The 25,981-nt window shown below is 39.5% G+C and overlaps 1 protein-coding gene across 1 annotated transcript in view; it reads right to left on the bottom strand.

Moving 5' to 3' along the window:
• The window catches only part of TTC27 (tetratricopeptide repeat domain 27), a 170,686-nt gene that overhangs the window by 23,809 nt on the left and 120,896 nt on the right, over nucleotides 1–25,981 (bottom strand). Inside the window, exons 14-16 of the mRNA XM_008061877.2 lie at nucleotides 21,804–21,902; nucleotides 17,826–17,878; nucleotides 14,186–14,351 (exon numbers count right to left, since the gene is read on the bottom strand). Coding sequence (XP_008060068.1) covers nucleotides 14,186–14,351; nucleotides 17,826–17,878; nucleotides 21,804–21,902 — 318 coding nt within the window. The remainder of the gene's footprint in view (nucleotides 1–14,185; nucleotides 14,352–17,825; nucleotides 17,879–21,803; nucleotides 21,903–25,981) is intronic.

Raw genomic sequence — 25,981 nt, forward strand, 5'->3', positions numbered from 1 at the left:
ATTTTTTTTCTCTTGGTAGCAGTCATCCTAATGGATGTGAGGTGGTATCTCATTTGATTTTCGTTTCCTTAATAATTAGTGATGATGAGTATCTTTTCATGTACCTATTGTTCATTTGTTTATCTTTGGAGAAATGTCTATTCAAGTCCTTTGATCATTTTGAATTTGGTTGTTGGGGTTTGCTGTTGAATTTTAGGAGTTCTCTATATATTCTGGATATTAACCCCTTATCAGACATATGATTTGCAAATATTTTCTCCCATTCTGTAGGTTGTTTTGTTACTCTGTTGACAGTGTCTTGTGCAAAATTCTCACAACGTCCAATTTGTCTGTTTCTTTCTTTTATTGTTTGTGCCTTTGGTGTCATATCCAGGAAATCACTGCTAAATTCAGTGACACAAACCTTTTGTCCTGCATTTTCTTCTAAGAGTTTTATAGTTGTAGCTCTTGCAATTATTTTTGATCCATTCTAAGCTAGTTTTGCATATGGTGTTGAGTGATGGTCCAACTTTATTTTTTGCACATAGGTATCTAGTTTTCCCAGTACCATTGGTTGAAAAATAATGGTCCTTTCCCAACTGAATGGTCTTTGTTCCCTTATCAAAACTCATTTGGCTATATATGCAAATATTTAATTCTTGGCTCTCTGATCTATTGGTCTATATGTCTGTCTTTATGCCATTACCACACTGGTTTGATACTGCAGCTTTCTAGTAAGTTTTGAAATTAGGGAGAGTGAGTCCTCTAGCAGTGTTCTTGCTTTTCAAGATTATTTGGGGGTCTCCTGAGATTCCATATGAATTTTAGAATAGGTTTTACTAATTCTTTTAAAAATTCTATTAGTATTTTGATAGTGATTGCTCTGAAAAAAAAAAGAATTGACCAGTAAAACCATCACTTTGGGTAATACTGAAAACACTATTAAAGCTTCCAATCTATGAAAATGGGATGTGTTTGCCTTCTTTTAGATCTCCATTAATGTCTTTCAGTACGTTTCCTAGTTTTCATTGTTCAAGGATTTCACCTCTTTTTGATGCTATTGCAAATGGAATTGTTTTCATAATTTCCTTTTTAGGCTGTTCCCTGTTAGTGCATAGAAATACGATAATTTTTGTGAGTTGACTGTACCCTGCTACTTTGCTGAATTCGCTTATTAGTTGTAACAGCTTTTGGTGGAATCTTTAGCATTTTCTACATACAATACATATCATCTGCAAACAAATCATTTTATTTCTTACCAATTTGGCTGTCTTTTATTTCTTTTTCTTTTCTAATTGCTCTGTCTTGAACTTCCAGTACTGTATGGAACAGAGGTGAAAGCAGGCATCTTTGCCTTATTCCTGATCTTAGAGAGCAGTGCTCAGTTTTTCACCATTGAGTATAATGTTTACTGTGGGTCTTTCATATATGACTTTTATTATGTTGAGGTACTCTGAATTTTTTCTTAAACCAAGAAAGTGTGTTGAGTTTTATCAAATGCTTTTTCTGCATCAATTGACATGATCATGTAGGGTTTTTCCTTCATTCTGGTAATACGGTATATTACATTTATCAATTTCATATGTTGAACCATTCTTGAATTCAAGGAATAAATCTCAGTTAGTTGTGGTATGTAATCCTTTTAATACGCTGCTGAATCAATTTGCTAGTATTTTCTTAAGGATTTTTGCATCAATGTTCATAAGAGATTTTGGTATATAGTTTTCTTTTTTTGCAGTGTCTCCATCTGGCTTTGGTATAAGTGTAATGTCAAACTCATGGCATAAGTTAGGAGGTGTTCCTTTCTCTTTAATTTTTGGGAAAAGTTTGAGAAACATTGGTGCTAGTCCTTCTTTAAATGTTTGATAGAACTGACCAGTGAAAGAGTGGGTGCAGTGACTCATATCTGTTTGGTGTAGTCATTCATAGTTATAAATTTCTTTCTTAGCAATGCTTTTGCTGTATTCCATAAATTTTGCTATGTCATATTGATATTTTCATTCATAAGTATTTTCTAATCCCAGTATTCTGAGAAGCAAAGATGGGAGGATCACTTGAGGCCAGGAGTTTATGACCAGTGTGAGCAACATAGAAAGACCCTGCCTTTACACAATTTTCTTTAAAAAAATTAGCCAGGTGTGATGGTGTGCACTTGTAGTCCTAGCTACTGAGGAGGCTAAGATGGAAGAATTACTTAAGTCCAGGAGGTCAAGGCTTCACTCCAGCCTAGGTGACAAAGTAAGACCCTGTCTTAAAAAGGAGAGAAAAGAGAGAAAAAAAAAAGAATTGACCAGAAAAACCATCATGTCCAGGGCTTGATTTTGTTGGGAAGTTTTAAAATTACTGATACCATCTTCTGACTAGTTAGAGATCTATTCAATTATTTCCTATTTCACTATTTAGTCTTGGTAGGATCTGTGTTTCTAGAAATCTGTTTTATCTAGGTTATCCAATTTGTTGGCATACAATTGCTCATAATACTTCCTAATAATCCTCATTTCCATATCATCAGTAACAATGTTCCCATCTTCATTTCTGATTTCAGTAACTGAGTCTCTTTTTTTTCTTAGTATACATAGCTAAAGATCTGTCAGTTTTGTTAATCTTTTCAAAGAACCAATTTTTAGTGTCATTCATTTTTATCTATTCTTTTTCTAGTGTCTATTTCATTTCTCCTTGTTGTAATCTTTATGATTTCCTTCCTTCTCCTAGCTTTGGTTTACTTTGTTCTTTTTCTAGTTCCTTAATTATAAAGTTAGGTTGTTGGCTTAAAATATTTTTTGTGCTGTAATGTAAGCATTCAAAGTTATTAATTTCTCCCTTAGCAATGCTTTCGCTATGTTCCATAAATCTCAGTATGGTGTATTGTCATTTTCATTCATAAGTACCTTCTAATTTCCCTTGTGATTTCTTCATTGAGTCACTGATCATTTAAGAGTGTGTTGTTTAACTTCTACAATTTTGTGAAGTTTCTAGTTTTACTTTTGTTATTGATTTGAAACTTCATCTTAGGGTAGTCAGAGAAGATACTTTGTATGATCTCTATTCTTTCAAAATCTATTGGGACTTAATTTGTGTCGTAACATATGATTTTTCCTAGAATATGTCCTATGTGCACTTGAGAATAATGTGTATTCTGTTGTTGACAGGTAGAATGATGTGATACATCTGTTATGAACTTCAATAACATGCAAAATCTCTGCTCCTATAAAAGCTGTATACTCATCCTTTTTGGTTGCTAATGTCACAAAATTAAATTTTTATACATTCTGTGCCCCAAAACAAATATTTTCAAATGTATCAGTCTCATAAATTATATAGAAAACAAAATATGGAGTTACAAACCAAAGTTGCAATGCTACTTACAGGGTAGATATAGTGGTAATGAACTTCCTCAACTTTTGCTTATCTGGGAATGTCTTAATTTCTCTCTCACTTTTGAAGGACAGTTTTGCCAGATATAGGATTCTTGATTGACAGTTTTATCTTTTAGCACTTTGAATCTATAAACCTGCTGTCTTCTGGCCTCCAAAATTTGTGAGAAATCTGATGATAATCTTACCAAGGGTCCTTTGTATGTGAGAGGCTTCACTTTAATACATATAAACACTGTTGTCTCTCAGATCCTACCCAAACCAAGCCACTGAGCTTGAGTCATGGGATAGCTGATAAACCCCTCCGCCGCAGCTCTGGTTCACTGAGGTGATACAGCACTTTTGTTTCATTCTCTATCCTAATCTTGTGCCTTACCCATCACAGATCATGCATGGGAATGCAGCACACACAGAATGACTGGGGAAAGCCACACTGGCCCTGAAGACAGCAGAAGTCCTCTTGCATGGAGAAGCAGTGATGTTAACAGAAATGCAGAAGAATCTCCACAACGAGACTAGGATAACTATTCTCCTCCCCCAACCTAACCTTGAAGTCCATGGCCAACTCTCATCAAAGTCTTGGTCTACAGCGTAAGGTGTTGCCCTTTGAATCCTGGAGGTCATCGCAGAAGGAAGGAACAGGATTGCCTGAGGAACCATCACAAAAACTTCCAGGAGGGCTCCAGGCCAGGAATGAAGCAATTTCCCACCTCCCCTGCTTGGCTAACTCCCTGCCCCACTTGGAGCTCTCTAAAAACTTTGTTTCCTGGTCTGATAACCCTGGCCCTGAACTTTCCCAAACCTGTTATCAGAGAGAGAGATGGGCAGTTCAGCATTTTATGTCTTAGTCCTTCAGGAAAAAAAACAATCCCCACCCCGCAAAAAATGGCTCTTAGAGTGTGGAAAGGTTTTAGGTTCAAAGGGCCAGATGTCAAGCTCTAGCCTTACTTCCTTTTACAACTAGAGTAAATCCGCCTTATTAGTTCACTGTGCTGAACCTTCTTACCTCAGCAGTAACGTGGAGATAATACCCATTTTCCAAAGCTATGATTTGCATAAAGTATATCCATTCCCTCCCCTCTTTATCTCAGATCTCACTCAGCCATCATGTGGTTGAGGACATCAATGTGGTTGGCATACTGCCCCACTGCACATCACCACTACCTTCTCCTGTTCCCAAAGAAAATGCTAAATAGAAATCCACACAAAGAACATCAATACATAAGAATAAATACTGAGCCGGGCTTGGTGGCTCAGCCTGTAATCTCGTGCCTTTGGGAGGTTGAGGTGAGTGGATTGCCTGAGCCCGCAGGTTCGAGACCCGCCTGGGCAACTCAGCAAGACCTCATCTCTACAATAAGTCAAAAATTAGCCGGGCGTGGTAGCGCGCCTGTAGTTCCAGCTACTTGGAAGGCTGAGATGGAGGGATCGCCGGAGCCCAGCAGGTCGAGGCTGCGTTGGCCGGGCGCGGCCACTGCACTCCAGTCTGGGCGACAGAGTGAGACTACAACTCAAAAAAAAAAGAATAAATACTGTATAACTGTATTTATATGATATTCAAGAAAAGGCAAAACTGAACTGTGGTGCAGAAATCAGAAAGTAGTTGTCTCAAAGGGGAAAGGGCTGGTGGTCAAGTGACTGAAAAGAGCATAAGAGAACTTTCTGTGGTGACGAAAATGTTTCATAACTGTTTTGGGTGGTGATTACAAAATAATATATAATTTTCAAACACGTCAAAACAACCCTTAAGATCTGTGCATTTTATTTTTGCTTTTATGTTTTGAGTCAGAGTCTCACTCTGTCACCCAGGCTGGACTGCAGTGGCATGCTCACGGCCACCGCAGTCTCAACTTGCTGGGCTCAGGCGATCCTCCCACCTCAGCCTCCCAAGTAGCTGGAACTGCAGGCATGCACCACCACACCCAGCTAATTTTTTATGTATCTATTGTAGAGACAAGGTCTCACCATGTTGCCCAGGCTGGTCTTAAACCCCTGAGCTCAGGCAATCCTATCACCTTGGCATCCCAAAGTGTTGGGAGTACAGGCTTGAGCCATTGAATGCATTTTGTTATATGCAAATTGTACCTTAATTTTTAAAAATATGTATTAGTTATCATTGACATGCACAATAATATGATAGGGAAATGTGCTTTTTAACATAAATTTTCAAAGGTCTAACACCTAGGATCTACAAGGAACTCAAATATACTGAAAAGAAAAAAACAAGCAGCCCTATTACAAAGTGGGCAAAAGGTATGAACAGACACTTCTCAAAAGTGAAAAAAATATGAGTAGTCAACAGATACACGAAAAAATGCTCAGCCTCACTAGTCATCAAAAAAATGCAAATTAAAACCAGATTGAGATAACACCTAACTCTAGTCAGGATAACCATCATCAATAACTCAAAAAACAACAGATGTTGGAAAGGATGTGGGGAAAAGGGAACACTTTTCCACTGTTGGTGGGAATGTAAACTAGTACAACCTCTGTGGAAAACAGTGTGGCGATTCCTAAAAAATCTAAAAATCGACCTTCAATATGACCCCACAATCCCCCTTCTGGGAATATACCCAGAGGAACTGAAATCACTCTATGAAAAAGATACTTGCACATGCATATTTATTGCAGCATTATTCACAATAGCAAAAACATGGAACCAACCATGCTGCCCGTCAAAAGAGGACTGGATAAAAGAAATTTGGTATATATACACAGTGGACTATTACACAGTCATAAAAGACAAAATTATGAACTTGGCAGTAACTTGGATGGACTTAGAGTCTATCATACTGAGTGATCTATCACAGAGTCAAAAAACTGAGTACCACATGTTCTCACTCATAAGCAAACCTTGAACAATTATCATAATACTATAATAATTGGCAGTAGTGGGAAACTGCTGGGAGGTGGGGAGTGGTGGATTGGCAGTAGTGGGAAACTGTGGGGGTGGGGCACACCTCATCAACAATGTTCATGCATAATGAACATTTGTATATTTGTATACCTAACCCTGAACTGTACCCCACATCTTTAAAATAAAAAATTAAAATAAAAAATAAAAAATAATTATTTTCACAGACTTTGAGGCATCACACACACACACACACACACACACACACACACACACACACACACAAGGTAGGCCTACATGTGATTTCTAACTTTGATTCCTACCAGCCATATGACCAGCCAAGTTATGTAAGTTTTCTAGGTCTCATATTAATCAATTTTAAAATGAGAAATATTTAGTATCTTCTTCAAATACTGTACACCCAATAAAAGATAATCCAGAAACATAGTAAGCACTTGATATATGTTAATCCTCTTCCCTTTCTCTTTCATATAAACAGAAAACAAGATGCCAGTAATGTAATAATTAAATTATTTTCAAAAAGATTGCCTAAGTTATCAAGAAGAAATAGAATGCAGGGTGTGGTGGCCCATGCTTGCAATCCCAGTACTCTGGGAGGCTGAGATAAGAGGATTGTTTGAGCCCAGGAGTTCAAGATCAGCCTAAGCAACATAGCAAGACCTGCCATCTCTACAAAAAATATAAAAATTAGTTGGGTATAGTGGTGCACACCTGAAGTGTCAGGTTGGGAGAGACGATCGCTTGAGCCCAGGAGGTTGAGGTTGCAGTGAGCTATGATTGTGCCACTGCACCGCAGCCTGGGCAACAAGGTAAGACATTATCTTCAAAAAAAAAAGAAGAAGAAGAAAAAGAAAGTAAGGAAAAAAACCTAATAGATCGACATTAGAACTGATCTTGAGGAAAGAAGCATGGATATACACAAGGATTTGTCCACAAGAATATCAATGGAATTATTTATAATAGTGGAAACTTAACAAAAAGACTATTTATGCAGAAACATGAAAATCAGTTTTATGGTAAGTTTAAAAATATAGAGTCCAGAAATAAATATAAATAAGCACTTTATAGAAAAGTATTTGTGAATCTCACCAATCTTTATATTAGTCAAAAGTAGGACATGGTTCTCTTCAACATAATACTGGAAGTCCCAGCCAGATCAATTAGGCAAGACAAAGAAATAAAAGGCATCCTCATAGGAAAGAGAAAAGTGAAGCTGCCTCTATTTGCTAGTGACATGATTTTATATGTAGAAAACCCTAAAGACTACACCAAAAAACTATCAGAACTGATAAACAAATTCAGTAAGGTTGCAGGATACAAAATCAACAAACAAAATCAGAGGCATTTCTATATACTAATAACAAACAACCCAAAAAGAAAATTAAGAAAAAAATCCCATTTATGATACGAACAACAACAAAAAATAAAATACTTGGGTGTAAATTTAATCAAGAGGTGAAAGACCTATATAATGAAAACTATAAAACACTGATGAAAAAAATTGAAAAAAACACACAAATAAATGTAAAGATATTCAATATTCATGAATTAGAAGATAACTGATATTGATAAAATGTTCCCACAATCTACAGATTCAATGCCATCCCTATCAAAATTCCAATGTTGTTTTTCACAGAAATAGAATAATACTTAAATTAGTATAGAACCACAAAAGACCCCCAAATAGCCAAAACAATAAGCAAAAAGAACAAAGCTGGAGACATTAGACTCCTTAATTTCAAAATGTATTATAAGGCCATTGTAATTAAAATAGCATGGTAGTAGTATTAAACCAGACCTACTGATCAATGGAATAGGAAAGAAAGCCCAGCATTAAAAGCAAGTCTTCTGCCAACTGATTTTTAACAAAGATGAGAAGAACATAATGGGGAAAGCTCAGTCTCTTTAATAAATAGTGTTCGGAAAACTGGATATCCATGAGTAGAAGAGTGAAACTGGCTCCTTATCTCAGATTATACACAAAACTTAACTCAAAATTGATTAAAGATTTAAATGAAATGGTAAAGCTACTAGAAGAAAACATAGAGGGAAAGCTCCGTGGCATTGGTCGGGGCAACAATTTTTTGGTTATGACCCTGAAAACATGGGCAACAAAGGCAAAAATAGACAAGACTGCATCAAGCTAAAGAGCCCTTCACGGTGAAGTAAACAATGAAAGACTGGAGAGACAATCCACCAAATGGGAGAAAATACTTGCAAACCATACAGTTGAGTAAAAGGGTATTCATACCCTTAATAGTAAGAACATAGTTCAATTAAAAACTGAAACAGAATTTTCTCAAAAGAAGACATACAAATGGCCAACAGGTACATAAGAAAATTCACTGCATCACTAATCATTAGAGAAATACAAATTAAAACCACAATGAGATATCACCCCATACCAGTTAGAATGGCTACTGTCAAAAATATGAAAGATAACAAGCATTGGTGAGGGTATGGAGAAAGAGGACTCTTATACATTATTGGTAGGAATGTAAATTAGTACAGTCATTATGGGAAAACAGTATGGAGTTTCAAAAAAAAGTTAAAAACAGAACTACCAGATGATCCAGTAATCCCAATTCTGGGTATATACTCAAGAGGACTGAAATCAATATGCCAAAGAGATATTTGCACTTCCATGCTCATTTCAGCATTGCTCACAATAGCCAAGATATGGAATTAACTAAGTGTCCATCAACAATGGATGAATAAATAAGGAAAATGTGGCAATGGAATACTAGTCAGTCTTTAAAAATAAGAAATTTCTGTCCTTCAAGACAATGTGAATGAACCTGGGGACATTATGCTAACTGAAATAAGCAGAGAAAGACAAATGCTACATGATCTCTTACATGTGGAGTCTAAAAAAGATGAACTCAGAGAAGCAGAGATTAGAACTGTGGTTACCAGAGGCAAGGTGGAATTGGGATGGGTAGGGAGGGAACAGGGAATTTTGGGCAAAATGTACAATATTTCAGACAGAAGGAATATGTTTGAGATCTACTGTACAGCAGGGTAACTGCAATTAACAATAATGTATATATCAAACTAATAAGAGTAAAATTTCAAATATCTAACCATAAAAATGACAGGTAAACAAGGTGATGGATATGTTAATTAGCCTGACCTAATCATTCCACATTGTATACCTATATTAAAACATCACATTGTACTCCATAAATGTTTACAACTGTAACTTATCAATTAAAAACATTAATTAAAAAATTAGGACATGGAGAAAATCATAAATAGTAGGAAAAAACTCAGAATAATCTGTAGTTAATTATTCCATGTCTGTATTAAAATGAGTATGAATTTACATATTCTCACAAACACAATAGAAGAAGAAGATGACAATAATCTACGTCCATAAAGAAGTAGAAAAGAATAGATTAAAAGGGAGCTTCAAAGCAAATTACAATAGAAAGGGGTCAGGTAGTGTCAAATATAAAAATGTCAGAGATTTTTTGAAAGCCAACTGTTGCCAAACAGAGTCAAATTAAGCAAAAGTTTTTAACTGGAGATAAAAATATTCGAGGCAATCCATCTCTGGTCTCAGTGCACACTGACCCGTTGGAGAAGAGCCTGGCAACAACAGAAGTATGCCACAAAGTATGTCCTGAGGTAAGCCATGAAGCTCAGCCACCCTAGCCTATCACCAGTCATCATGATTCCTTTCGATGATGACTTAACCACCATCGAGCAACTCTGCCCACACCTGCCAGAAGCTACACAGGGCCCCCCAGAATCCTACCGCACTTCTGAAGGAACACGCAGCCAGGGCCTAGCACAGGGACAACTATTTGTGATATAAATGGATGAATGCCGGGCTCGGTGGCTCAGCCTGTAATCCCGCGCCTTTGGGAGGCTGAGGTGAGTGGATTGCCTGAGCCCGTGGGTTCAAGACTCGCCTGGGCAGCGAGACCTCATCTCTACAATAAATCAAAAAATCAGCCGGGCGTGGTAGCGCATGCCTGTAATTTCGGCTACGTGGAAGGCTGAGGCGGAAGGATCGCCAGAGCCCAGCAGGTCGAGGCTGTGGTGGCCAGAAGCAGCCACTGCACTCCAGTCTGGGCGACAGAGTGAGACTCCAACTCAAAAAAAAAGGATGAATTACCTCCCCAAGGCTATCTCTTCACCTGAACACCTGAAGTTCTCTCTAAGGTGCTCATGATGAGTTTGACCTGAGCAAGTCACTGGATATGTAGCCGCTGTGTTCTCAGTAATTGCCCCCATAAATCCAAATTTGGAAGTTAAGGTCGCAGCCACCACACCTGACGCCTCTACAGCAAGTCAGGGTCTGCAGGTGCTCTGTTTAGGAGGGGCGTCTTGCACAACAGGAGTGGCTCTTGGTGCTCTCATGCACACAGGGGCTTCAGAAGGAAGTCTCAAGAAGCAAAGGCTGCCCTTGACTATTTCTAAAAATATTGAACTTTTATGGTCGCTAATTTCAAGCTCACTGAAACAGTTGTGCTTAGACTAAATACGATTGAAACAAAGGAAGTCTGTTTCATATTCAAACTGAGGAACAAAGGAAGAATTTGAGGAAAAAAGAAATAAAAATATTAACTGGCTATGAATTTAAACTAATCCTAATAATTTTTTTCTAGAAAATAACTACATTTTCACTTAAGTTCAGAATGACCTAAGTTAAATACCGTGCTAAAACAGGCATAGGATTAGCATATTTTTAATGGGAATCAGAACATGATTTTGCTATGGTTGAAAATTCCCTGTGATTAGAGAGGCTGGAAGCTATGAATATGGCCATTCTAATATACTTGGAAAGTCCACTGAAGAGAAACGTGAAATGAAAGCATTTCAATTCATGCTGGGAGAAGTTTTAAACCATTTTTGCTCTTCCAAAAAATACTCAAAAGCCTCTCTCTGCATTTTGAGTCCTTTTACTCTTTCTAGGGAAGGCTCCTGAAAACTCCAATGACTTTCATTTGAAATAAACATGCCAAATCAACAACTGCAAGTTTTAACTTTAGAATCAATGAACTATACTCAGGTTATCTTTGCCAAAATTATCTTCATCGGTATCTTCTACTGTGACTACCAACAGATTATTCCAAAGGTCACCTCCCTCTCCACATTTAAGATGCTCAAATACAGTATTATCTAAACATTAGCAAGAACTCCTTTATCCTGAGAGAGAATGAGACTTCTAAGCTGGGGGCTAGAGGTGGTAAGAAAAAGGAAATCTCAGTAAAATTTCCCAGTACCTTTCCAGCTCCTGCAATTGCTGGCTGGATAGCTCCTCAGGCTTCATGATGTAACAATAACAGCTCTTCAAAATAGTCTTTGAACAGTTGCTTTGTCTGACAGCGTTAGTTTCCTTAAGACAAGGGAGGAACACACACACCTTCCCCAGTCACACATAGCTTCTGATTGAACCATGCAGCTGTGGTGAGAATTAACGGAGCTGATACATGTCAGGCGCTTATGACAGTTTCTGTCACACAGCAAGTCCTCAGTAAATACCAGTTATTGCGATTTTATCACATTCCACTTTGACCCGCTCTACATGCCTTGGGAAGCAGAGAGAGTAAGTGAGAGAGAAAACGGGAAGACTCCTCTCCCTTCAAGCACACACACCATAGCCCACATAAGTTCATCTCTTACTGGGGGCAGGAGCCTAGACCCAGCCATTCGGGTTCCTTTTATAAACCAACTCCTATTGGTGCCAAGCATGAAAGGATGACCAAGATTTTCTCAGAATCCCAAAAGCCAACCTGGCGAGCCAATTATTTACTAATCCTTAGCAGATATGAAGGGTTACTGTGGGTTAAACTAGAGATTCAGAAGGGGAAATCCCACTCAAAAGAGAATGAAAAGCAGATCAGCTGGAAATTGGAGGCACGTGACGGAAGACTAATGGGATCAGACTGACCCAGCAGGCCAACTTAAAGACAACGGGGAAGACACGGCACGGCCACGCAGTCAGTGGCAACCAGGAGGACTGGGAGGCTTGGAGAAGCACCCTGCCTCATTATCACCAACGAGGGGAGCGTCACACTCCTTCTGACTTGGTGTGAAAGTTTACTCGGCAGAGCCCTAGACCATTCTGCTAAGGTCCCTTCTTGCTCTGACTGTGTGACTCTAGCGGATATGGGAACTGAGCCAGCAGTGATGTCTAGATAGGAGTGTTGGATTTGGCTGTTTCAGGGTCACTTATTTCTTTTTGAGGTGGGGTCTCACTCTGTCACTCAGCCTGGACAGTGGCATGACCACGATGACCATGGCTCATAGCAGCCTGGACCTCCTGGGCGAAGGAGATCCTTCCACCTCATCTTTCCAAGTAGTTGGAACTACAGGCACGCACCACCATGCTCAGCTAATTTTAGAGATGAGCTCTCACCGTGTTGCCCAGGCAGGTCTCGAACCCATGGGCTCAGGCAATCCTCTCACCTTGGCCTCTCAAAGTGCAGGGATTACAGGCTTGAGCCACCATGCCTGGTGAAACCATAGATCCTTCAAGTGAATTTTGCAAACCTGAGCCTTCTAACTTGCCCAATCAGATGGCTGAACTTGCAAGACCATGTATATGAGTCAAGGGCTGGGGCTGCGAGACAGGGCCCAGATGAGCTACATTTTAGAACTAGGGTACAGTTAAGGCGTCACAGGATGAGTGAGGTTTTATCATACATCAGCTCTTCTGTTTTTTCCTAATTCCAATCATTTTATTTTATTTTTATTTTTTGTGTAGGAGTCTCACTCTGTTGCCCAGGCTGGAGTGCAGTGGCACGCTGCTCACGGTCACCACAGCCTGGACCTGCTGGGCTCAGGTGATCTTTTTGCCTCAGCCTTTCCACCACGCCTGACAACCTTTTTGATTTATTGTAGAGATGAGGTCTCACCAAGTTGCCCAGGCTGGTCTCAAACCCATGGGCTCAGGCAGTCCTATCATCTTGGCCTCCTAAAATGCTGAGATTGTAGGCATGAGCCACCGCGCCTGGCCCCAACTCTCTCATTTTAAATAGTATATGTTGATTATTACAAAAGGTGTTCAATTTTCCAGTCCTCTGACTTCACGATTTTTTTTTAATCGGAGTCTCACTCTGTTGCCCAGGCTGGAGGGCAGTGGCACACTCACGGCCACCCCAGCATCGACCTGCTGGGGCTCCAGTGATCCTTCCGCCTCAGCCTTCCAAGTAGCCAGAACTACAGGCCCACATTACCATGCCTGGCTAATTTTTGATTTATTGTAGAGACGAGGGTTCGCCAAATTGCCTGGGCTGGTCTTGAACCCGTGGGCTCAGACAATCCACTCACCTTGGTCTCCTAAGTGCTGGGATTACAGGTTGAGCCACCAAGCCTGGCCTGACTTCACAATTCTTAAACTCCTGCACAGTGCATTATTGTACATTGTCTTCAACCACAATTAAAACTCAAAGGTCTTGTTTACTCATCTTTTGGATGAAACAATGGCTTCAAATCTCCCACATTTTTTGAAAAAAGCAACTTCAGTTCACCTAAAAGAGGACCATCTCACAAAACACTGCAAAGAAAAGGTTAGCCATCACATCCACATTGTACATACCATATGAAAGTATGCAGGTAATGCTTGTTAAATAAGTGAAAAAATGATATGGAATTTTCTCCAGCTATTACAAATCACAGAATACACTGAGGTACTCAAAGCAGCAAGCACCACACACAGCATTCTATTTAGTTTCTGCAAGCTGATACCATAAATGTAAGCCAATTTCAGATTTTCATAATGAGTCACAGTAATATTCCATTTATGACTGCACACACATTTGATGTTGGAATGTCAGAATTCTACACATAGCTGAGAATATTTCACTAGAGAAAAAAATACTCTTTCACATCTTACATATGTTTAGCAAAATTTTCCTGTGCATATTCAAGGAAACAATCTATCACATATAATCAAGAATTACTATCAAACACAAACTGAAATAACAAAATATGAATATCCTACCTGAACATCCTTGTATTTGTCTCGTAAATCCAAGAGCCGATGATAAGCTTTAATGGCTTCTGAAAATTCCCCAACGTCAGTGCTGGTGAGGATGTAGTTTTCCCAAATTTGCCAGTGTTCATAGTTACACTTGAGAGCTTCTTGTAAAGTTCTAAAAGCTTTTACTCTATTGAAGGTCAAATTTTTAAAAGAGCAATAATAAACTCTTGTTATTAGAATAAACCATGTAAGTGTATAAAATGCAAACTGTCTGTCCTTAATCATTCATGTTAATAAATACAACCCTAAAACACCTCAGATTTTCCTATAAAATTCAATAACAGACCCTGTGGTATACAGAAAAAAAACATACAGAAATACCCCTTCCCTAGCCTATTTACTGGTAACAAGGACTTTATTTCAAAACTAGGTATTAATCCCAAAATCACTCCAGGAGAAAGCTCACTCAAATTCCAGACTTGGAGTCAGAGTAGCTAAACAAGTGCAATTGCATAACTTCTCATGAATCTGCAAACCATAATTCTACAACTTGTGAAAAAAAAATCTACATTAGGAAGGACAGTCAATAAAATTAACCAGTAAAACATACATTTACTAAATTTATAAAATTAATTTTAAGGAACAATCTATCAAGTCTTTAAATAAACATATTTGCTTGGAAAGAAGATATGAAGAAACAATTTACATTTTTAAAAAGCAGGAAATTGTAACAATAACAGTGAGAAATGAAATAAGAACAAGCAGATGTGAATAAAAACCAACTGAAACTTAAGTATTGAAAGATACATTAAAACAACAATAAAAAATCTCAACAGCTGAGCAAAAACTAGACCGCAAAACAGTCAAAGAGAAACTGGTGAGCTGGAAGATAAGAGTGAGGAGTCTATACAGAATTCAGATTAAAAAACAAAAGAGCTATAAAGAGACAGAAGAAATAATAAGCGGTAAGGCTCAAAAATCCATCTGATAGACATTCCAGAGTAAGCAAATGCAGAACACAGCAGGATGCTGTATTAAAAGTTAATAGCTGAGCACTTTCCAGAACTGAACAAAGATCTAAATTCTATGATCAAAAGTGTTTCCCATACTAAGCGTTGCAAGTAAAGGTAAACCAACGCCCAGATGTATAGTGTGAAATTTAGGAAAGATATTCCCATAACCTACAAGGAATGAATATTAGAGAATGATAGATATTTCATCAGCAACAAGATGACAGAAGACAATAAAACTCACTTTTAAAGTGCTGAGTGAAAATAACTGTCAGTCTAAAATTTTATAACCAGCTAAACTTGGCACTCAAGAATAAATGCAAAATGAAACATTTTAAGATACACAAAAGCTAGGCAGGTTTACTGCCTATTGATCCTAACTAAAAGATCTGCCAAAAGGAGCCTTTCTTGCAAAAATAAAAGGGAATTCAAAAAGAAAGGAAGGAAATATGTCTTCAAATTCTACCATAAATTGTGTCTATGGAATTGTTTTTCTTTCTCTACCCCAATACCTTCAACAGTGGCAGACTGAGACTCCCCACTTCTTCCATCCACAGGGGTGAACCCAACAAGCAGCAATCCTCACCAGAGGATTATCCTTTTTCCTACATGTCCTCCCATTCTCAAATCATAATTCCTGGCCTCAAAATCATTCAATAACTTTTTTCTTTTCTGGTAAATACAGCTTCCTTATAAGGTGCTTCATTTCAGGATTCACTTATCAAATCCACTATGTAGAGATATTGCATTATGAACTTTATATCCCAAGACTGGAAGTTTTCCCAAGGGACTGGTAGGAACATGATACCTAGATGATACCTGGGGGAATGGAATGAAACAGCAAAAAGAGCGCTTCAGTGAAGAACCTTATAAGAACAAAGGGATAAAGATAGTTTAACGGGTGGCCCCTTTCAGGCATGGACAGCATTCCTTTGAGAGGAAGTGTTAATCATTTACCTCTGAAGTAACAATCTCATTAGCCATATCTGGTGCAGTAGAAAGGAAAGGGTAAAAAGGCAAGAAAAAAGGAATGATTTATCTCTAACCTTACAACCCCACTTTTATCCAGAAACCGATTTGTGGAGCTGCAGGAAGGCAAGCAAGTATCAAAAAGAGGTTGGGAAATAGTCTGAAGGAACCCCCAAGAGAAAGCAGAATTCCTAACATTACTGGATCGCCAGGCAAAGTCTCTACAAGGCCTCCAGGGCCTCACTCCATACAAACTTACCTGGGCTACCAGGAACATGCACTAGACCACTTTGCATCTAGGACAGGGATTTCCCCAGCCTGTTGCTTTAAACCAAAGAGGTCTCCAGCAAGCTTTGACATAATCAGTTACCATCAAGGACACAGTATTATCTTCTAAGAGAATGATAGAACAAATAGTACTTTATTTGTGTAGACTGTCATCCAGGGTGGAGGAAGCATTTCATGATCTCAACGTAGCATGGCTTTAATGATGTCTTCAGAGCTATCTTGTGATTCCACAAGGAAAAATTAAATTGAGTTTGAAAATAAAGCTAAGTTCAATGGAAATACATCCATTCTTCATTACTTTCATTAAAACTCTGCCAACAGCAATCCTTGACTTTTCCTTCCCCTTTGCTTTCGTAGCTGGCTGTCCCCTGCATAAATGGCTTGGCATCTGCCCCTACTCTTTCCACTCTATTATCTCACGCCTGGGTTGTTACAACAGCTGTCTCCTGACTGGTTTCCCAGCCACCGGTTTCCTCTCCAGTCTGTCTCACACACTGCCACCAGATGAATCTTCCTACAAAGCTTCTTTCTTCATAAAATTACCCCCCACCCAAAATCTCTGGCTTCCTATTACCAACAGGACAGTCTCCACTCATTGGATAATTGAAAGACACTGCAATTTGACCCTACTCTGCCTTTCTAACCTTATCTTTCACTAAATCTCACATTATTCTACATCTGGCTATTCTGCATACTATCTCCTAAAATACATTTATCCCTGTCACTCTATATCTGGTCACATTATTTCCCCTCCCCTGTCCCTTCTACCCATCCTTCAAATTTCTGCTTGAGTGCAACATTCCCTCAGAAGTGTCTCTGACCCAGGATCAAACATCTTCTCTCTTCTGAGATCATCACAGGACTCAATGAGTGTCTGGCACATATTTAGTGCTCTACAAAAATCACCTGCCATTATTTTGGCCTCTTTGTATTCTCACTTGACATTTACCACATATACCCTAGTTTACTAATCAATTTTTAAAATAAGATGGTATAATATCTTACTTTTTAGGCCTACATTCTCTGAAGACACTGGTTCATTTTATTACATTTCTCAATACCATCTAGTACAGAGAAAGCAATCAATTAACGCATGTCAATTGAGGAGATCAACTAAAGTCATGCTTGCTCTTATGTCATGGACTCTAGGATGGAAAACTTCAGCACCAAGTAAAGATTTCAAGTAACAATTTTTATGTTATTACATATTAAGTGTTTTTAAGAAATAAACTGTTTATTTGGAATTTAAAGGGCATATTAAGTCATTCTTAACTCACAAGGGTGGGAAAGGGAAAAAGATAAAGAGTAAGGCACAGTGTTTCACCATTCAGCTGGAGAAAACTCATTCATCTATTTTGGAAGTAAAATTCTTCATATTTGTGTGAAGTACTTACTTTTGTTTTAATCGGATATAGGAAGTTGATAAATTGTTCCAAGCCTCAGCATTCTGAAATGATAGAGAATCTAATTATAGACTAGTCTCATTTACGTAAAGTAATTGGTGAAATGAAAAGTACAAAACATTTTCCTAATCCAACACGTGCTCTTTAAAGTCACAATTTCTAATAAAGTATGATTAAAGATATATGACATAATTACATTAAACATAACTTTTATTACAATTTAGGGGAAAAATAGTCAAACAGATGATATAAATTATCATTGCAATGATGTGGAATTCAGTTAAGATTTTATTTCATATTTAGATTTACAAAATAGTTGGACAATTTACCATATACTCTATACAATATATAGATTTATTACAAAGACAAGACAATGCAGAATATTGTTTTTCCTATCTTAAAAGGCTTTGCTACTTTACCATTCTCCTTGTTCACCAGGTAGAAGAATAAAAGAGTGAGAATGTTCTCCAGGGTTATCACTGAGTATTTCATCAAACACATCTCTCTGCCGATTACTCTACCCAATTACAAAAATAAAGGCTTTGCAGAAAGAGTCTCAACAGTCATCCCAGCCTTCTATAGAGCCACCTTTAGGGCTGCAACTCAGAAAGGCAGAAACTACACAAAGGACAGCAAGTCTTACTGAGATGAAGAAAAAGAAATGGAAGTTCAGGGCTGAAAAGGAAGCAGAAATTTGCAGAGCAAAATAACAAGGAAGAGAGCTTTGTGCAGAGAATAAGCTCTAGAAATCTTAATAACTATCCCACTGAGTCTGTGGCTGAACACTAAGCTGCATATTTACAGGGAAAAACTTCCTGAAGCCTGGCAAAGACCAGCCATAAAACGAACAGAGACACTGGAGGTCATCTAGTGCTAGAAGCTATTCAAGTTACAACCAACCAGAGTAAAGAGTTCTTATTGATCACACATGGCATTAAGTCCAACCCCCAAAAGGTTTTACCTTAAAAGAAGCATTATTAGACCCCTAGAAAATAAAGACAATTCTAGACCCACCCTAACAAAGCTTAAAGTCAAGCTGAGTCACAAGTAAACTGAATGACAAAATAAAATTCAATCCTCCTTAAAGGAAGACAACAAATGTCAAAAACTCAACAACAAAGCATCTACAACGTATAGAGTACAATTAACAAATCAGCATACGTAAAAAGAAGCAGAAAAACTTTATCCATAAGCAAAGGAAAAATCAGTTAATAGAAACAGACCCAGAAGTGAAAGAGATGTTGGAATAAGCAAACAAAGACATCAAAGCAGTTATAAACATGTTCAAAGATTTAAAAGAAAACTGAACATAATGAGAAAATGGCTAGGGAATCTTAGTAAAGACATGAAAACTGTTAAAAGAACCAAATGAAAAAACTTGAACTAAAAAAATACATGATCTGAAATAGTTTAATGGATAGGCTTAACAGCAGATCGGACATTGTAGAAGAAAACAAATCTCTGAACTTAAAGATGTAGCGACAGAAGCTACCAACAGAAGTATAGAAAAAATGAGGACAAATAAATATAGCTTCAAGGAACTGCTGGACAATATAAGTAGTATAATAAAGCTGAATGCACGGGCACATGTGATTAGCACCAGTTACTCAGGAGGCAGGAGAACACCTGGAACCCAGGAGTTTGAGTCCAGCCTGGGCAACATAGTGAGATCCTGTCTCTAAAAATAAAATTTAAGAATAAATACATAAATAAACAACACATTTAAAATTGGAATACCAGAAAGAAAGGAGAATGAGACTAAAGCACAAAAGTACTTGAAGAAAAATAATGGCCAAAATTTTTCCAGATTGGATAAAACTATAAACCCATAGATCCAAAAAGTTCAAAGAGGCCCAAGAAGGATATAAAAAAAGAAAACCACCAAGACACAAAATAATTATATTGCTAAAAACAAAGATAAAAAAGGAAGCCTTAAGAAATAAAGTCAAAAGAAATAAAGACCTATGTCTACACAGATGTGTATTAGAATGTTCACAGTAGACCGGGTGTGGCGGCTCACATCTGTAATCTCAGCACTCTGGGAGGCTGAGGCAGGAGTATTGCTTGAACCCAGAAGTTCAAGACTAACCTAGGCAACATAACAAAATCTCGTCTCTACAAAAAACACAAAATTAGTTAGGTATGGTGGTACCCGCCTTTAGTCTCAGCTACTCAGTGTACTGAGGTGGAAGGATTGCCTGAGCCCAGGAGGTTGAGGCTGCTGTGAGCTACGACCACAGCATGTGATCATGCCACTGCAGTCTAGCAACAGAGTGAGACGCTGACCAAAACAAAAAAAGAAATGTTCATAACAGACTTATTCACAATGGCTTAGAAGTACAAATAGCCCAACTACCATTCATCAGAATGAGATATAAACAAATTGTATATATTCATATAATGTAACACTACACAGCAATAAACAGAAATGAACTTGTGTTGCAACTAACATGAACGAAAATCTGAAATATGTGTCAAGTGAAGAAGTAGGAAAAAATGAGGTCACAGTATGTGACTCCATTTACATGAAGATATACAACAGGCAAAGCTAATGTATATAGAGAAAATTAAGAACAGCAGTTGCTAAGGGACACAGGGAGAGGGAGTTATAGTTACTGATGGAGGGTAGGGCTTGGGGAACTTTCTGAAATGACCAGAGTGTTCCACATCTTGAAAGGGGCGCGAGCTACACAGCATGCATTTGTCAAAAGTGATCAAACTGATCATCTGAGATTTGTGCACAGCCTTTAGGTTAGAAAGAAACGTCAGAGTAGTGGTATTCACAAAAGCCAAAAAAGTAAAAATGACCTAAATGCCCAGCAACTAATGAGGGGATACATAGCAAGTGACAGGCTCAGACAATGGTAGTGCTTGGCCTAGGAAGGAACAAGGTACTGACACAGGCTACAACATGAATGAATCTTGAAAACAGTAATCTAAGTGAAAGAAGCCAGTCGCAAAAGCCCACATATTATATGAATTCATTTACAAGAAATGTCCAGAATATGCTAATCTACAGAGACAGAGTTCACATCAATGGTTGCTGCAGGCTGTGTGTGGAGGGGGGATGGAAGCAAGTGGGAGGGTAGAGTTTAGAGAGAAATGAGGAGTGACCACCAGTGCATACAGGGATATCCTTTTAGGGTAATAAAAATGCTTTAAAATTGATTGTAGTGATGACTGTACAACTCTGAATACACTAAAGATCACTGAATTGCACACTTTAAATAGCTAAATTATACAGGATGTGCATTATCTCAATAAAGCTGTTAAACATGAAAAGTTTCCATGCTAAAAGAACTTTCTAGTAACAAAATTAAGTAACACATATTAGTGAATAACAAAATACACATGACACTTTGATACACATTTCAATGAGGTGTGTGTGTGTGTGTATTTGGGTTTTTTTTTGTTGTTTTTTTTGAGTTGGAGTCTCCCTCCGTCGCCCAGGCTGGATTGCAGTGGCACCCTCACAGCCACCCCAGCATCGACCTGTTGGGCTCAGGTGATCCTTCCGTCTCAGCCTTCCAAGTAGCTGGAATTACAGGCGTGCACTACCACGCCTAGCTAGTTTTTTGATTTGGTGTAGAGACAAGGTCTTGCCAAGTTGCCTAGGCTGTTCTCGAACCCGCAAACTCAGGTAATTCCCTCAGTTAATCCCCTCACCTCGGTCTCCCAAAGTGCTGGAATTACAGGCTTGAGACGCTGCGCCCGGCCTCAATGAGGAATATTTTTAACTAAAAATTTTTAATAAAAATCATTTCCTAAGTGAAGTCATGAATAACTTACTTATTATGAGGAGAAACTTATTTCCAGATTTATAAATCCTATACTTTGAGGGGTGACGTTCCCTCAAAGGTACACTTTCCTCCAGCACAGAAGGAACTGCTGTTTTGAACTACCCAGGACAACTCAGAGAACTCATAGAATGAGGAGCTGTAAGAAGGAGAGAAGCACAAACCCACTCACGTCGGGTTCCAGGGTCACGCAGCGCTGGAACGCCCTGGCTGAGCCTCCGTAGTCTTCCAGGGCCAAATAGGCGCAGCCAAGAGAAAACCACACGCCGAGCTGCAAAGATTGAACGCCAGAGTCATGCCAGCACACAGATATAATCGGAATGTAATCTGAAAACTGTCTAAGGTACAATCAATAAACACACTCCAATAAAGATCACAGAGCTATATATTAAATATTGGCCTTACACTTCGTTTAAATGTAGGAAACTCAGCAATGGAGAAAAACTGTTCCACATAATTTTTGAAGCTAACACTCTGAAAGCATATGCAATACCACTGCATACCTTTTGCTGGGAAACACCATACTCAGTGTTAACCAAATTCCTTAAATGCAATGGACAGCTCCGTTTATAAGCCCTTCTATTAGAGCCGGATATCATAAGCCAGGTTTAACTGAACTTTTTTTTCTGAGTTGGAGTCTAACTCTGCAGCCCAGGCTGGAGTACAGTGGCACACTCATGGCCACCTCAGCCTCGACCTCTCGGGCTCAGGTGATCCTTCTGCCTCAGCCTTCCAAGTAGGTGGAACCTATGCCCGACTTTTTTTGATTTATTGTTGAGATGAGGTCTCGCCAAGTTGCCCAGGCTGGTCTCAAACACGTGGGCTCCAGCAATCCTCTCACCTTGGCCTCCTACCCAAAGTGCTGGGATTGTGGCCATGAGCCACCGTGTCCGGCCTGAACATTTTTACTAAGCATCTACTATGTAAAAAGTAGCTGGCCCTCTGTATGTGGTTTCCTCATATATGGGTTCAATCACCCACTGATTGAAAATATGTGAGAACAACATGGAATACTGACAAGAAAAATGATGATTTTTCCCTGTAATTATTCCCTAAACGATATAGTATGATGGCATTTACACAACATTTATATTTATTAGGTATCACATGTAATCTAGAGACGATTTAAAGGGTACGGGAGGATGTGCAGAGGTTACGTGCACACTATAACACCATCTCATCCTGGATTTGACCTCATTTGCTGAGCTGGGGATGGGGGTGGGGTCCCAGAGCAACCCCTGGCATTCTGAGGGACGACGAATACAAAGTAACAGCAGAGCCCGGCTCGGTGGCTCAGCCTGTAACCTCGTGCCTTTGGGAGGCTGAGGTGAGCGGATTGCCTGAGCCCGCGGGTTTGAGACCCGCCTGGGCAACTTGGCGAGACCTCATCTCTACAATAAGTCAAAATGAGCTGGGCGTGGTAGCGCACGCCTGTAGTTCCAGCTACTTGGAAGGCTGAGGTGGAAGGATCACCGGAGCCCAGCGGGTCGAGGGTGTGGTGGCTGGGAGCGGCCATTGCACTCCAGTCTGGGTGATAGAGTGAGACTCCAACTCAAAAAAAAAAAACCAAAGTAACAGCAGACTCACAGTCGATGAATGCATTACAGACTTAAAAGGGCACACTGCTGCTTTCATCTTCAAATCATACACCAAGTACAGCACTTCTGCTAGTGAACCAGGAGCCGAGCTGCCCTGGCACACACCCGCTCAGGCATGCCTGAAATTAACCCAGGAAGGGAGCCTCATCTGGATCACTCGTAATGCAGAGCCGGACTCAGGCAATCAGATCGCAATCACTGAGGTTCAGAAAACAGATCACATAGGAAGCAGCTATTCAAATGACAAAAAAGCCCCTACATCATAGGGTTTTTCCTTACAATTAGATAGCTCCCTCCAAGGGACATAAAGCTGATAAAAATTCAGTGAAATTAGTCAGAAATGCAGTGATTAGGAGGAGGCTGTTTCCCTCCAGATCAGTCAGTGAGGCCCATTTTACAAGCAGATTGAAGTCAGCCTCTTTACTAACTTCCAGGGAGGCAGTGAGCCAGCCGGCAGATGTGGCTGAGTGCTCAGGGCAGGAAAGAAGAGATGCTTTGCCCGTCCACAGCCTGTCATGGGGGCCTAGGCGGCCTCTGCAGCCCCCTCCCTTGGCCATGCCCCCAAAAATGTGTTCCATGTGGCCTGAAAGTTCTTCAAGCAGATAAAGACTTTTAGTGATGGTTAGAGATAAGCCTGAGAAAGCAAACGTCCTAGGACCATTTAACACTTTGCCATGAATTCACAGGAGGTTATAAATAACTGCTATCGCCTTTATGGAGAACAGATTTTGTTAGAGGAACAGGTAATGCCTGAGAGAGAATGGCTGGCTGTCCTGGGTCGGGGGAGAGGTACCGCACTGAAACCAAAAGTTAGAAGTTTATTTCTCTGAATCATGGGACTGTCAACAACTTAAAAGTGAGCTCACCGCTTTCTTTCATCTGGTTATTTATGGAATCAATGAAAAGAACTTCAATGCACCAAACCATACTTGCTGAACAAGATACATTCAGAGAGGACCTAAAGGCTGATGTGAACATATAAAATATAACATAAAACAAGCTCTCTAACTTCCAACCAAGCGGATAGTTTCCAAATCTGTGAATTATATTCCATCAATTTTAAGGTACACTTTTTTTTTCACCATTTAACATCTCTGAAATAGCAATACATCTTAAAAACCAATAGCTTGTCAGAATTTTATTGGCAACATTTTTTTTTCTATACCAGGAAGAACTTAAAGTAAAGGTGCCTCTCACTGCTGATGTCATTGTGGCTACACTGAATTACGGCAGAGCATTACTTGGATGAGGGATAGTTTATGGGGACTAAATCAAGAACAATGAGCACTGCCCTCAGGGTTCTCGAAATGCACATGCCCTGCTTGCTTTCCAACTAGCAAAGAACAAATACTGCTTCCCACTTGTTGTTATAAAAACTATGAGCATAAATTCAAGATCTAAATAAAAAACTAATCCCAGCACTTTGGGGGCCAAGGCGAGAGGACTGCTTGAGGCCAGAGTTCAAGACCAGTCTGGGAAACATAGCAAACCCTTGTCTCTACAAAAAAATTTAAGAATTAGCCATGCATGGTGGCACATGCCTGTAGTCTCAGCTACTCGAAGACTGAAGTGGAAGAATCATCTGAGCCCAGAAGGGCAAGGCTTCAGTGAGCCATGATCATGCCACTCTATTTCAACTTGGATGATAGAGTGAGTCCCTGATTCAGATAGATAGATTAGATAGATAGATAGATAGATAGATAGATAGAAAGATACCGATCCTGACTCAAATAAATAAATAACTTCAAAAATACTGGGTGTATAAAAAAAAAAGAGAATTGCAATAGTTTATATTAAGTAAGTCATGTGTCTGATTTTCATTAAATTTGTTTTAGTTTAAGACACTGCTTGTGCCACCATGCCACCAGCAGGGACACCAGCAGCTGGCCTTCCTTCTCCCATAAGAGGCTCTCTCCTCCAGCTGGGCCCTCCTATGATCCCCTTGCATATACTATAGCTACTCCTGTTCCTTGTTTACAGCAACCAAAACAACGAGCTCTTAATGGGCATCCACATGAGTGCCAAGCACTGACACCTCAAGCATTTCTCACAGCCCTGCAGGGTAGTTAACAGATCCACTAAGAGAGGCCAAAACAGAGGACAGACTCCACCCATCAGTGTGACTCCAAAGCCCACAATTCCTCCACTTGGCCATGATTATGGTACCACCCCTCAGCCTCCGGTAAGGAGGTTGGGGGGACACAGGACAGTTGGCACGTGCTGGGAAAACCCAAGAGATCCATTTTTCTGTTTTGTTTTTGAGTCAAAGTCATTCTGTTGCCCAGGTTGGAGTGCAGTGTCACGGTCATGGGCACCAAAGCATCAACCTGCTGGGCTCAGACGATCCTTCCACATCAGCCTTCCAAACAGCTGGACTAAAGGCACATGCTACCCACGACAGGCAAATTTTTTGATTTATTGTAGAGACGAGGCCTCACCAAGTCACTCAGGCTGGTCTCGAACCCCTGGGTTCAAACAATCCTCTCTCCTGTCTCCCAATGTGCTTGGATTATAGGTGTGAGCCACCATGCCTGGCTAGATCAATTTTTTTTTTTTTTCTGAGTTGGAGTCTCACTCTGTCGCCCAGACTGGAGTGCAGTGGCCGCTCCCGGCCACCGCAGCCTCGACCTGCTGGGCTCTGGCGATCCTTCCGCATCAGCCTGAACTTCAGGTGTTCAGGTGAAGAGATAGCCTTGGGGAGGTAATTCATCCTTTTTTTTTTTGAGTTGGAGTCTCACTCTGTCGCCCAGAC

This window comes from Carlito syrichta, unplaced genomic scaffold (genome assembly GCF_000164805.1).
Source record: "Carlito syrichta isolate Samal-C Ts95f unplaced genomic scaffold, Tarsius_syrichta-2.0.1 Scaffold305633, whole genome shotgun sequence".
In the NCBI taxonomy this organism is placed as follows: Eukaryota; Metazoa; Chordata; class Mammalia; order Primates; family Tarsiidae; genus Carlito; species Carlito syrichta.